The 14,917-nt window shown below is 46.3% G+C and overlaps 1 protein-coding gene across 1 annotated transcript in view; it reads left to right on the top strand.

Moving 5' to 3' along the window:
• LOC103779057 (rhombotin-1) overlaps positions 1–14,566 on the top strand; it is a 51,742-nt gene extending 37,176 nt beyond the window's left edge. Inside the window, exons 2-3 of the mRNA XM_008946673.1 lie at positions 2,917–3,130; positions 14,437–14,566. Of these exons, the coding sequence (XP_008944921.1) occupies positions 2,917–3,130; positions 14,437–14,566 (344 nt within the window). The remainder of the gene's footprint in view (positions 1–2,916; positions 3,131–14,436) is intronic.
• The last annotated feature ends 351 nt before the right edge of the window (positions 14,567–14,917 follow it).

Raw genomic sequence — 14,917 nt, 5'->3', positions numbered from 1 at the left:
GCTGAACACTGACCAAATATATAGCTTTTTCCCTTGCTTAAGGTACTGTTTAAAAATATATATATCTGTTCCTTGGCTAGTTATTAGAAGAAAATCAAAGTGTTACATTCCCCTTGCTCGCAGAAGCCTCTCCTAAGACAATGGTGTGCTTGCAGTAGCAGGAACTGAGATGGCCACAGTGAGTGAGGGCTGCCAGGGCCACAGGTGGAACAAGAACCACCACGACAGCCAGCTCGCCGGCATCCGGGCCTGCTTGTCACCTTAGGAGAGCCTCCGAAGGGCCACCCTGCCCTCACTGATGAGACCAACCTCTCCTAATGGTCCAGCCAGGGTTTCATCTCTGTGCAACTGCCCTTGTGCCTGACCGTGCTGCTCTCACAGGGGACTCTTCTTCTATGCATTGAGAGCAGTCGTAGCCCTGAAAGGGCATTGGTTTCGAAAGCACTCGAGGGCCTTGGGAAGTCCCCTCTGTCTGAAGATGTTGTATTTCTGAACCACAGAGATGGCTCGTGCAGCAGCTCTCTTGCAGGAGCCCCTTAAACAGTGGCTCTGGTTATCTAGACCTGCAGCATCTCCAGATACAGGATTCTCAGGTTACCTAGAAGAACCTTGCAAAAGAACTGTGTGATGGCCCCCCTTGTAAGAAACCCTCTTCTGCCTCAAAGGGTACACAGCTTACATTTAGAGAGCCCATTTGGGGGATGGCTAATGTCTCACAGTGTCTAGGGCTCCTATCTTAAAATATAATTAGCACATCTAGGCCTTAGTTTTCATAGGTGAGAACCATATTCTTTCATCACTGGCACTGATCTTACAGTTTGCAAATGCAGATTTATGCTTGTGCCCTCCTCTGCCTCAGAGGAAGGCAGTCACTTCTCACGGTGTGCTGTTTTCCTGGCCTGGGGTTCAGAAGAGCACAGGATGAAGGCCTTAGGTTTTCTGAAAAAGAAATTACTGAGAAAGTGACACTTCTCTTTGCTCCTGAAATGTGCTCAGCAAATAAGAGTGCTGTGTCCAGAACCACGGGGCCACCTCCCCGCTCCTCGTGCGAAGCTCTCACCAGGAGCACGGGACTCGTGCGCCCTGACCTCGGTGCCCGGCGCTCCCCTGCCTGCCTGGGGCCCAGCGCGCGTTTCTCTGGGGCCGTGCACGCAGAATTGCTCTCGGGGGCCTCACGGGTTCCAGAAGTGGCAGTCAAACACAGATTTAAAGTTTTCACCTTGATTATTGCGTGTTTGTCACTGGCATCAGAAGTTGACTTGTATCGACTTCGCAGGCGGCCTTGGATGTGCTGCAGCACAGAGCAGGAGGACTCTTTAAGGCTGAAGAGTTTTTTGAATGTTACTTGACCTGTCCCCGTGCTGCTGAGACCACTTGGATAACAAATGGATCAATACCTCGCTGTTTGTGTAGAGGTGTCTTAAGTGCTATTGTCATCTGCTTGCAGCTCTGACAAAGCAATTATTACTGTAGGAGTGGTGGGTTTTACATGTGCTGAGCATTAGCCACTGTCAGGTCACCCTGGCTTTTAAGGAAATGTCACTCACTGCAGTGGCACTGACTCGGTCCTCTCCGGTTAAGGGACTGTTAATAATTCCATTACCAAGCTGTTACTTTCTGGGACATCGGGCGCTTCTTACAGAAACAGTGGCTTAGCTTTGGGTAAGAGTATGCAACCAATGACACCTGCTTCCATACCCAGGGTGTCCCCTCTCCTCTTCTCTGCATTGGTGAAGCCCACAGCATGCTTGTTACAGGCCCAGCATTGTCATTTTTAGTGATTGACACTAGCAAAAATAAAAGTCGGCAACCAAGTAAAATCAAGGCTCTAGAGAAAATGGGATTCTAGCATCTCAGTGAGTGTGTTTCTTCTTTCATTACCTTGTGGTCCCTTCCTCCCCCACAGTGCAATCCTCATTTATTTTTCCACCTTGCCTGTTGGTGCCATAAAATCCTCTCCTGCCTCAGTCTTAAACTGAGAGGGGCGACAGGTCTCACAGCCCTGACAGTGCTCACCAAGGGAGGCCCTACCTGCTCAGAGGAGAGGAAAAAGCTGGAGACAGCAGTGTGAGGAGGGTGGCCACAGCAAGTCTCCACCAGCCTAGTGACCTGAGTGTCCTGTCACCACCTCATACCCAGCTAGCTCATGCTTACTTTGCAGCCCTGCAGGGGTTTCCAGGGAGGAGAAAGCTCCTGGCTTTTTACTGCCTTCTGCAGCGCTGCAGGAGGAGATGGAAAGCTCTGCTTTGATTTAGCTTCGCTAGAGAAGGCACTGGTTGGGTGCCTTCTAGAGAAGGTAGAGGGGCACTGGCTGGGTTATTCTCAGCAGTCCTCAGGGGTTTTTAAGTAACATTTATTTTAGAGTAGCCCCTGTGCTGTTCTGCCTTTCACTGAAGCCTCTGTGACCTGTGCGGCTCACAAGAGAGGACAAACGATGGCATACTACATCTCTTTACACCCACTTCTCTCCTTTCCACAACAGGCCTGATCCAGCCAAGTTGTTGGACTGGGGGTATGTACAATGGTGACCCTTCTGATCCTCATAATTGCCTCTGGCAGGTAATTAACAACACAAGGATGCTGTTAATAAGGGGAGAAGTAAATGTTGAAATTGCAGCCAGTTTATTTCGTTGCAAAACGTTAATTGAAAAAAGTCTGGTGCTTTGTGTCAGCCCTACTCTTAATTAAACAGGGTAGGAATGCTGCATTTCTGCAAGTCTCGCTCTCCCACTTAACCCAGGGCGAAGCTTAAATCCCTTTAACCACCGGTTTCTTGCAGTGTGAACTCCTTGTCATGAACCCAGCAGCAGTGTTTGCTCAGAGACCTGCCTGTAGGTCACAGTGCCACCCAGATGCAGGCAGCCTGTTCCAGCTGTTTGGCTCTCTGCTGAAGGAGCTGCTTTGTTTGCACTGCAGGTGTGCCCATGCTATCCGTCCAGCCCAAGGGGAAGCAGAAGGGCTGCGCTGGCTGCAACAGGAAGATCAAGGACCGGTACCTGCTGAAGGCTCTGGATAAGTACTGGCATGAAGACTGTCTAAAGTGTGCCTGCTGCGACTGTCGTCTTGGAGAGGTTGGATCAACTCTTTACACAAAAGCAAATCTCATTCTTTGCCGCAGAGATTACCTGAGGTAAGCAGACAATGCACGGTGGGCTCTTCCCAGAGCCACTCGGTGTGCTGCCAGCTGCTGGTCTTTCTAAACCCCCACTGTGAAAACATGTACTTGTGCATGGTCAGCCCTGCCCAGAGGAGGCTGGAGTTTCTTCCTCTGTCTAAACATGGCTTTTTATTTGCACTTAATGTATTTTGTAGTCAGGGAGGTGGATTCCTATTTTTAGGTCAAGGTAGAAGGAGGAGGGCATGACTTAACTCTATTATTATGAACCAACAAGAACAAACAGTGCTTGCAGAGAAAATCAGGAAAAGACTGAATTCTTCTTGCACGCCTTTGATGTTCTAGTCCTGTATATTGACTGACACCTGACCAAACCTTTACCTTTTCTTTTTCAGTGATAGCTTTTAGATAGACTTCTAGTGCTTATATTGAGTAAGGTTCCTCCCAAGGGGCTCTTGTCTCTTCCCTAAGTAAACAGAGCAAAACACTCTGAAATTACAGATCAACTTCAAAAATTTTTTCTTCATGAGGAAGTCTGCAGGGACCATCACTAACTTTGAGTTAGAACTAACCTGTCAGTGTGTGTGTCTGCAATGCATAACAAACACATGGGATTTTTTGCCTGATGGGTATGGAGGGTCTGTACAAAATACCTTATATAAACTTTATATGACTTTTAATAAGACAGTAGGCCTAATGCAAACATTCTTATGAGGGTCACACTGCAAAACACTCTTGAGTTTTGCTTTGCTTTTCCTTTGGAATAACGTACATGGTCTCCAGATAATGTGTGTATATTTTTTGGGTTTTTTTGCTAACTCACTGATAGCATTTCCTATGCAACTTCAACCAGCAAGCACATCAGAAGCAAAACAAAACCCAACATACTGTTTTAAGATGGGGAGGTAAAATGCCACCTAACCAACCCTGTGGCATCCAGGAGCTGGGTCAATTAGTCTCAGTAATGATATGCTTCGTGTGTTTCAATGTAAAATATATTCCTGAAAATCTTTAGTAAATATTTTTTTATTAAATGTGAACAAACAGATTTCTCCTTCTAAAGATGAGAGATTAAGCACTGAGCCAAACAGAAGAAATAAGTCTGCCATATGGAGCTGCCACCTTGCCTTTCAGCCAGGCAGTGTGCAAGAGCATCCTGCCCACATGAGGGTTTTGACTCCTGTTTAAGCTCAAACTGGCACACATGAAATAGCTGAAAGTTTGCCATAGAGGCAGCAGTGGTAGGTCCTCACCAGGTTAGGTGGGGTGCACCCCCAAAACCCAGTGAGGAGGAGCTCAGGCAAGGGTGGAAGACATCTGAAGTGGAGAAGAAAAATATGCAGCCTTTGGAAAGGTGGAAGGGGTGCAGCGAGGAAAGAGTTAACTATTTTCACTATCATGAAATAAGTTTTCCATCTTGCTTAAGTCAGAGTATTACTAATGCCACAAGCACTTGCTCTAGAAGTATCCTTAATCCTGTCTGTGCTAAGCTGAAAAAACTGAGCTCCAGAAGGTTCTTCAACACGCAGATTTCTAACCCCAAATTAGCATTTTGGTTCTTCAGTGACCCTCCTTCAGTTCGACTGTACTCTTTCTGTGTTCTGGGCATAATTCTGATGTGTCAATGAAGAATGTAACAGCTCTTGATCTGCCTTATTGAGGACTGTATAATTTCTTTCCATTGTTGTGTCACAATTGGGTCATGATAGGTACTAATCACAAGGACCCCCAAAACCTCTCACTGGAACTTCTTCCAGGAACAGTCTTCCTTCCAGAAAGCATAGGCTGCATTAGTTTCTGGAGCGTTTCTTTATACTTCATGGTGTTTATCTTTTCTTTATCACGTTTGTGCCCAGCTTGCCAAGCAATCCAGATCTCTCCATCAGTCATTCTCCTCTTCCTTATTTATCACTCCTCCTTGTCATTTGTGCACTTGATAAACAGTGTTGTCTTCCGTGTTTGGGGGGTGTGTGTTTGTTTTTTTTAATCTGACCTGAAAGGAAGATACTCAACATTATTCTGCACATTACAGAACCTTGCTAGAAATACTCAGCTGTGTGGCTATTCCCATTTACATTTGCTTTTTGAGACCTAGGAGCTACTCCATGTTTTGTCCATTTAATGAGCACTGTATTGATTTTGGTTTGTTCTATTTTCATAACAAAAATAATGTGCGGCATCAAGTCAGACACGTTAAAGTGCCAAAGGAAAGCAGAACTGATGCCGTTAGATTTAGAAGGACCTTTTTATTACTGCATTTGTAGAGTATTTCTTTATTTCCTTGGGTTTTCCTGAGAGTGCTGCTATGAGGTGGAAAAGCTTGGTCTGTGATCTTCTTATTGGCCCCCAGCTAGCATGACTTTCGGGGCACACCAGAAGCCTGTACTAGGGATGGGAAAGAAGCCAGGAGTTGCAGACCCCAGGGAACAGCCCACATACCATGTTTGAGAAGAGGGGACAATTCATGACATGAAACACGGAAGGCAACAGTTAGGGCCGCTGTTTAACCCTGTCCATGCAGCTTCTCTCACAGCAGCAGTTAAAGCACTGAAACAAAACTTTTCTGTGCCTGAAAGAGGTCTCGTAGCCCCCCCTCCTCCAGCTGTTGGGTTAGAGTAGACCCCAGCCCACCATGTCTGTTGCTATATGTGCAGCACGGTTAAATTGTGGAGCAAAGGCTTATGCAGCCTTGACTTTAAATATTTGTCTTTTATGTGAATTTAGTCCATTCTAGCAGCTTTGACCACTAGAAATATTTACTTGTTTTTTCTTGGGAAGAGCAATATAATTTCCATATCCCAGGAAATCTGACCAGGACTCTGGTATCAAAGAATAGCACTATTTCTGCTACACAGTTATTAACTAGTGTTCAGCTGCTTAGCCAGCTTTACAGCTATGATGTGTTGTGTTCTGACTAATAATAAATTTAGGTTTATACTATTTTGGGGTGGGAGAGGTTCTGCTGAACTCCTGGGTTCTGTCCTCCTGATGCTAAGGAACCCTTTCAGAGTCCTAGGATAGGAATAAGGGCATTGCTATGCAGCCTTGTATTTTATGGGAGTATAAAGCTTTTTTTTTTTTTAAACTTTAAAACATCTTCTGTTGCCTGCTACACATAATATGTCTTTCTCTCTCAATTTTAGCTATTAGTTCTATTAATAGAAGGAACTAAAGTTGCCATCACTGTCTTCTCTACTGTCTGTTCACTCCTGGTAATTTGAATTTTTCTTCTTGGAGAATTACCTATTCCCATCATTACATAATTCCTTCACTCTAATAGTTTTAAAGCCTCTATCCACATCTTTTTTGTTTCCTCATTAAACAACTCTCAGTATTTGTTCTACTAGTCAAATTTTAACAGAATTCCATCCTAAAAATAAGTTGTCATACTTCACACTATACTTGCACCATAGAGTGAATACTTTATCTGGAGGACAGCCAAAGAAGTCTCTTGTTGGCCACTTCCTCTATATGCCTTTGAATAAGAACAGGGTGAATATTGCACTGATATTTGGTAGGTCAACTATCGTGTGAAAAATAAAAAGCTAGACTCTGCACCCGTAAATGTAGACAGATGCATCGTTTATATCTGAAGCCCAAAAGGAATATTGCTATGTAAAGACCGGGAGGAAAAAACCTGGTGTTTCATCATCTTCCTCATCCAAGGTTTCTTTGCACTTCCCCATGAGCTGAGTGTGTCATTGAGGAACACGTGCTGCATCCCCTGGTGGGACGAGCTCCCACCTCCCGGGCACGGTGCCCCCCTCAGACCTGCAGCACACCCGGCCACTGCCACCCCACGCCTCCGCAGAGCCAGCGGCGCCTGCGTGCCTCCCCCCACCCAGAAAGGGCTCCGGGGATACCGCGGGAGCTCAGGCCCAGCTGAAGTGGCTGTTGGCGTGCAGCTCTGGGACCCTGCTTCTGCCACCCCTCCTGCAGGCAGGCGTCGCTGGGCCACGGCCACCGCGGGGATTTGGGACAGGGATGAACCTTCTGGGCTTCTGCCACCAGTGTGGGGGCTGGGCTGGTGCCCACCCTGCTGCCCCCACCTTGCTTTTGGAGCCAGCTGTGTCCCCGGGGCGGGCAGCGGGGTGGGCTGCCGGCTGCGTGCCCGGGTCTGCAGCGCATCTTCAGGAGAAATCTCTCAAATGTATTTCAGGAGCTGCTAGCAGACCGTAGCCTGATCATTTGTTTCAAAAGATAAACTGTCGTCATTGCTTGTGAAGGAACATTTGTTAACCTTCACATTTCATAAAACACTTTCTTGCTCATTTTTTAATCATGAAAGATGAAATTGGATCTCGAGTTGTTATCCTTGCGGTATCACCTCAGTCTCCAGCTGTGCCTAGATGTATCTTCCGATACATTCCGTCTGAGCAAATAGATTTACCATTTGTTTCATAATCGCAGTTCCAGCGTTCCTACCTCTAATTATTTTTGATAAGCAAATGCTATTGAAGAAACTGCTTCTGGGACAGCAAAGCCCTGACTGCAGCGCGGGGGGCCCCTGGCAGCCCCCACGCAGCAACGCGCGCTCGTTCCTCGGCGTAATTAAACATTCACCCAGCTCTGGTTCACAGGGATGGCTTGGGTGTTGCATCAGGATTTCCCGGGAGGAACTGACAACTTAAATTTTGCTGTGAAGTGCTGATGAAGAACGTGATTTTTCCTTTTTACTCAGCATGGTGCCCTCACACGAGCGAAGGCAAGTCAGGCTGGCTTTGACGGGAACAGAGCTGTCGCTTCTGCATGTTTGATATGCTGGTGTTGGGAAAGTTTTTCATCACTTTAAACTGATTAGGGTCTTAATTAGACTCCAAAGAAAGCTCAAAACTTGCATTAAAAAATGATGGCAAATCAGTAAGAGAGAAAGGAAGCCCTGATGGTGTTGTCTGTGGATTTAACAAGAATTCTTTTCACTCACCTTCCCATGTGTTTGGCCAGTGCCACAACCTCAGCACGGCATTGGTGCTGCCACGCAAGTGTGAAGTTGGTACTGCGGGTGGTGGAGGAGCCTTGCACACCCCAGCAGGACTGCCAGCCCCTGGCACTGGCACCCCCCAGCACTGGCTGTACCTAGAGGGCTTGAACTCCACCCTGCGCAGCTCCTACAGCAAGCGAGTCAGCTGCCTGGTACTGGGGTTTCCAGTAGCTGGACACTGGTTTTCACTCTGCTCTGAGTGCCCCAGCACGTTCATTCTGTTAGCAAATTGCTCTGGGAGCCCTTTAGATGAAGTGTCCTGTATCTGGCAAATGTGCAGGGTTTAATTTTGTTGTCAGATGTGAAAAGTGGCCTTGCACAAACGTGGGTGTGCTGCTGTCTGGCACAGGAGGGTGCAGACAAACACCCTCCTTCTGGTGGGCTTCCTCAAGTCTGCAACAAAGGCCTTAAGCCAAGCCATTAAACCATGGCTGGATGGGTAAGCACAAGTCTTCAGGAACTGAGAAGTGTATGCCACAGCTAGCAGAATTTAAGTTAATCTACCAGAGACATCACTAATAGTCTGAATGTCCCTTCAGCCTGCAGAGGCTGCAACCCCTTTGAAGCAGCTCGGAGAGTCTTTGGGATTTTTTCCAACACGTGTGCCCTGCCTGCTTTTCAAGGGACACCTCTGGCGTGGGGAGGAGAGGTACAAATGCAGCGAGGCTGAACAAAAGGTGTCTGCTCAGAGCCTAAAAATGTTGCTAAATTGAAGTGCTGTTCTTGCATTGCAACAGGGAGCATCTTGCATGCTGTGGAGGGTACCCTCACTTCTACACTTGGTATCTGTACAAATTAAGGTGGTTTAAATAGGCTCAAAATATAATATGTCCTGGCAGTATTGCTGTGCTCTGTGATGTTAAAGCACAGACTTTTTTTCTCCACAGTAGCTGGTCCAGGAGTTTCTCACACCCCATGCCTTTCAGGATAAACAAGCAATGCTTGGTTTGTTCACTTCTTTTCCGCTCCCCCTTTTTTTTTTTTTTTCCCCATCATTCCTTCTCCACTGCCTCCCAGTGAGGAACACAGTTTATGGGGAGTGATTCTGCCTGGCTATGGTATACTAGCGTGCCTCTAGCACTTTCAACCTTGCAGTTTTCTGACTGCTGTTTTTAAACTCCTCTAAGAGAACGTTGTTGCACAGATGTTCAGCAGTGCCAGAGACAGCCAAGTTGGGTTTTAAGGTCAGCGGCTTCAGTTATACCATCAGCGAGGCTGGGGCAGGGGAGCAGGACTTGGACTTCTACCTGCCAAGAGTCCCAGCCCAACTGTAAATATCTACTGAAAATAAGGAGCGAGAGACCAAAGGAGTAAAAATAAGTGAACATTCAGATGTGTTCTTCAACTGAAAACAGATGCCCTTGAGGAACCTCGGAGTTCATGCCCAGTAATGTCTGAACCAGCGCGGTCACTCGACCAGAGGGCTTTGCTGTACTGCAGAGGCTCAGCCCCTCCCGCTATGCCAGCCAGCAGTGGCAAACCCTGTGGCGTGCAAGATGTAAATTCTTTGGGATTGAACTTGAAGGCTTCATCAGAGGACAGCTTGACCAACTTTATTAGTATCAAAATGCATTTCCTTCCCTTCAGCTGACATGACTTCCCACTGCAGCACAGACAACAGTGTCCTGGATGGGAGGCTGTGCCAGCTAATACATATTTACCATGCTGAAACACCTATCCCCAAGGCTTTCTTGTTACACAAAGGCTGATTACAAGGAATTTGGGAACCTTGAGTCTGAAGTTGCTTTTAAGCTTATTCTTTTTATCTTTTTAAGTGATGTTCAGGCTTTCCCTGAAATAATTGGCATATTCATACTTCAGTCAATTCAGACTTGTAGCTCAGCATATTTCTAATATCCACAGATGGGGTAAAATACTGACTGCAAGCTGTTAAGAGCTATCCTCACTGGAAGACCAGTTGTTGGTTTGTTTTAAATTATAAGGGCAAAAGCTTTTTTTCCATGACGGTGATGAGAGTCAGGTACATAACACACGTCTTGTTCTACAGCAGGTCTTGGTGGAGCTAAGAAATAAATGGCTGTGGGCATATAGGGAAGGTGTATAAGCAATAGGAAAACCTATTTCACCTACTAGTTGGAGAGAATATGAGCATCAGGTTCAGTAACACTGCAAAAACTTGTATGTCCAGATAATCTGGATATAGAAATACAGAGAGAAATATGTAGCTGTACATAGTATCTACAAATACAGATATTTATCTGGAGATAAGTGTTTAGTCCTCTTTCAACTCATAATTTTTACCTTTCAGCCTCTTGATTTGGGGCTTTATCAATCTCAACTCAGATGTTTAATTCTGAACTTGTCTTTTTCTAGTGGTGTTTAAAAAAAAAAAAAAAAAACAAACCAGGTTGACCCTCATAACTTACCCTTTCTGTACCACCCATTATTTCTATATGCATCTGTCCTGGTTCCTCTTTTTTTGTCTCTTGTGAAGTCAACATCTCCAAAATTTTCCCTCTGTGGAGGGAGGATTTTCTCCCTCTTTCTCTGCAAGCCAATCAGACACCAGGCTAGAGAGAAGAGAAGAAAATGGGACTCTCCTTGTAACCAACAAGTGACTGTTAGGGAGCCAGGTTCTCAGTTTAACCACCCCACACCTTTTGGTTGGAGGAGAAAAAATCCGTTGGAAGGTGCTAAACTTAATGTGTTCTTATGAGAAACATCTTACTGGTTTCACTACAGACAGGATCTTTTACCATTCTGCTTTTGCCCAAAACCTGCAGGGTGCTGTGACTTTACTGTAGTTTGAATTAACTTCAGGTGTATTCACAGAGCTGGTGAGGGCTGGATCATCATGCAAAAGACTATTCTTTAGCCCAGACAAGACTGCACAAAAACAATCCTTTGACAGTTCCTACCACTGCCAGGAGCACTCCCTTCTTTTCCCGTTAATTCATTTGCATTCATTGCTGCTCCTGTATGCCAATTAGCTTTAATTTTTACTATACACACTGCCATCAATGGCCAATGAGAACAGTGCATAGCAGGGTTTTTAGTGTGCCTATAAACTACAGAAAATTGTCCTTGGACAAACTCCTGCTTTTAGACTGGCTGAGAACAATAGACGTGGTTAAGTTCAGGCTAAGAGCCATTAAACATAATTAGTACCACAGGGTAAAAGTTTAATTGTGCTAAATTTTAAATCTGCACAGTCTACGCTTATTTACAAGCTGGCTAGGTTTGCCTGTCATATAAGGGGAATAAATCTGTACTTAAAAAATTGCTGCCTTTTAACTTCAAAGGGAAATGAAAAAAGAAAAAAATAAAGTTTTTTACAAGCAGCAAAACAACTCCAAACTGAAACCTTTCCCTGTTCCCAGCTTCTTTCATGCCAGTGGCTCCAAGCTGGTAAGTAGATGCTGAGCATCTTCTGATAGATATTTCTAATGCGCTTCCACTTTGTGTGTGTGAATGTGAGACTGTGTTGCATCTGTTACGAAGGTGTCTGGGGGACAGAATGCAGATCAGTTTGTTCATGTGGGGTTATTTTAAATTTAACCACAGATGGGGCTTGAGGTGGAAGATTTTTCTCCTGCTTCTTTTCTTCTTTCCCTCTTCCAATAACATTAAGCTCCCCACTTCAGAAAGTTTCAGTTCAAGTAGCTTCTGGGTAAGTAGTTATCAGAGGTGGCAGGTTTCTTACAAGCAAACAAAAAAAAAGGCAAAAGTCTGTTTTAATTTTACTTTTTCTTCCAACAGATTAAAAAAAAAAAAAATCATGTTCACTGAGCTACAAGTTTACCGCCTATTTTTAGAAGCATGGTGAATGTACAGGGCTCTAAATCACTCCCTGAAAAGCAGATTAAAATTAGGAAGTGCTAGAGTAAGTGTGAAATGTTCATCTGTTGCGAAAGAGGGGGTATGGGAGACTGTGAAACTTGATAGAAGAGAAAATGATTAGCACACTGCCTAGCTGGAAGCCACGCTTATGTAGACATTAGAAGGCAACATGATTTCAGCTGGACAGAATATAAGCTTCAGATCTTATGCAAACGGTCAAAGCTCTTTAACAATTGATTTACCCCCAAACCCCCTGAAAGGAGACAGGTGAATACGATTCCAAATACATTTTTCATGTTTCTTAAGCTAACTGTTTAAATAGTTAAGTGAACATCTGTCCAAATTTCCCCATCATTTCCATTTAGAAAAGTCTCCTATTTGAAGGCTGAAGAAAAGCGCCTGCTTAACAATGCAAATGGTGCTGTCTGGGGCCCCTTTATTTTGTTTAATCTAGATTGAGCTCCACACAACTGTGATGCTAATGAATAATGGATATTTTATACTTGTGCATGTAGCAGTGCTGGGCACAGCAAATCTAGGATTAACCTCCCAGTTTCCTTGCCTAACGTACTGGGCTCATTTTTCGAGTTTGCTGTGACTTGGGTACTCTGAAAACGAAAGCCTGGTTTCACAGACAATGACCAAACCCCAGCAGAAGCTGTCAGGTTTTGCGATGCCCAAGTGAGGTGCTGTAGAAGGGGGCAGCTACGCTGGGGGAGGGAGGGAGGGATGCCTATGTTAATGGCTTGATTTGGGAGCGGGTGCTGAGTGAGAGCCAGGGTGTTTCAGGGTGGAGACCTGTATGCTTCTCAGTGCCACGTTCTTTCAGCCCGGTCTGCTGGCGTTGGGCAGCCAAGCGCCGTGCTCAGCTGCCTCCCCTGCCTGCCTGCTGGGTGGGGGCAAGCCCGAGTCAGCCTAAAAGGAGGCAGGGGCTGTCCTGTAACCTACTGCATGGTCTCCGTTTGCTTGTGCAAACTATAGATCTGGGATTTTACCCTGCCTTTCAGCCTTCATATGGTGGAAGTCATAGGGGAAGAAATTTTGGTATTCCTTTTGTGATTTTTCTATCCTGCACCAGTGTTTCCATTTGGTTTCTGTTGTTTTAACTTTCAGGGGAAATGTCATGCTGTTTTCTTTATAGAAAGTCTTGGGGTTTTCCAGCCAGGCCTAATGAAAGACCGTTGATGCCACTTCTAATGAAAAATTAAGGGTAGCCTTTTTTTTACAGCTGAAGAACAAGCTGACTTGGTAGCATGGTGCTGTGGGCGGGTGGGAGAGTCGTGCGGAGGTTTCTATAACATTGCTGGGTGTTTTAATTCACAATTACTGGCCAGTAATAATTAGTATTGATTAGCTTGGCAAATTGCAGGTCTAGAAATTGGTTATAGATTTTCCTGATGCTTCTCGTCTGCGTGTTGTGGAATCAGCCAGAACCAATGGCTTGAAACAAACTGCGAGCCCAAACCCGTCTGCTGGCGGCGGCGCGGCACACACGCAGAGCCCGTGGTCAGCAAGGAGCATACGGCGTGAGGCCCATCGCCCAAGAATAGGGGTTTTATCTTCTCCTAAGTAAAGGAGCTAGCTGCGTGTGTATTGACCTGTCCCAGGGAAAACTTGGCTTTGTCGGCCTGTCGATTCGTGGCCTGGCTGGCCCACGTGGCTTTCACACCGCAGTTGTGTGCGGGCGCTGGCACGTGCCGGGCTCTGCAGGGGCATCTTGGAGAAGAAGGCCAAGAAAGGATGCTGCAGTCGTGGTTGAGTCCCCCAGTGGGAGCTGTAACGGCAGCAGACATCTGGGGAGACAGATAGTGCAGGCCAAGATGAGAATGGCAAAGCTTCCAGCACTGAAGGGCTGTCCTTGAGGCCCAGGGAGCTGAGGTAGAACGCCGAGCGTGCTGCTCCGGCCATGGCAGAGGGGCTTAGCGGGCTCCCGGGGGGACGTGGAGGTGAGGGGAGGGGGCACGGCCAGGGAGGAGGAGGGCTCGCTCTCCGAGACGCCTTGCAAAGTGCTCATGTGCTCACGGCAACAGAAACTGTGCTTTTCCCTTTTAAACAGCAGGTAAGTGAGGCTCTTCCTGAGCTATGTCATATTGTTGCCTGCCAGGGCTGTCAAAGTTTGCGGGTCTTCTGGGTGTTCCTGCAGGAGGCTGCCAGGCTGTCCCTCCCCGAGGCCGTGGCCAAGGGTGTGCGGAGGAGGACAGGTGGCTCCCGGCACCTACCCCGCCGCTGCAGGGAGCCGGGTGGTTTTTGACTGAAATTTTGTGAGCCCCAAAATAGGGCTTGGAGTGTTTAATGCTTTTCTCCATTAGACAGCAAATTAGCCCTGCGTGCACAAACCAAATGAAGTTTGGTCCTGACGCTCAGAGCCTGCTCGCCAGGCAGTTTTATCTCGAGTTCCCGCACACTGGTTGGTCAGCGAAATGGAGACTGCAACTTCTATTTATTGGTGCAATACAGTATTTGATACTGCTAATTACACTTAATTAGTCCTTCCACCATTTAATTAAAATGGCTTCTAATGATTGTGCTTCTTTGGCAGGCTCTTTGGTACCACCGGGAATTGTGCTGCCTGCAGTAAACTGATCCCTGCCTTTGAGATGGTGATGAGGGCCAGAGATAATGTTTACCATTTGGACTGCTTTGCCTGTCAGCTCTGCAACCAGCGGTGAGGACACAGTTATTATACACACAAACACAAACTAATTTATACCTTTGCCTGCAAAACAGGGAAAACATTTGACCCATGCTACCTGCCTGGGGCTCACAGCCTGCTGGCATGGCTTGGGCTGGTTTATTAGGCTGACCTGGGTGATGCGTGTAAGCACCTGTAGCCCCTTTACTGCAAATCCCCTTGGAGCTGGTGGGAGTTGAAGGGGTGAGGGGGAGCACACAGACTGCAGAACTGGCCATGGTTGTACACAGCACAGCTGCTGCTGAATTAACACAAACTGCTTCAGCATCCTTTCAGGGTCTCTCCTCTTTGCAGAACACAGGCGATGGAGAATAGACCTCCTCTGGCA

Source organism: Merops nubicus, unplaced genomic scaffold (genome assembly GCF_000691845.1).
Source record: "Merops nubicus isolate BGI_N331 unplaced genomic scaffold, ASM69184v1 scaffold45538, whole genome shotgun sequence".
Classification (NCBI taxonomy): domain Eukaryota; kingdom Metazoa; phylum Chordata; class Aves; order Coraciiformes; family Meropidae; genus Merops; species Merops nubicus.
The sequence above is the reverse complement of the archived record's forward strand: the minus strand, read 5'-3'. Positions and strand labels throughout refer to the sequence as shown.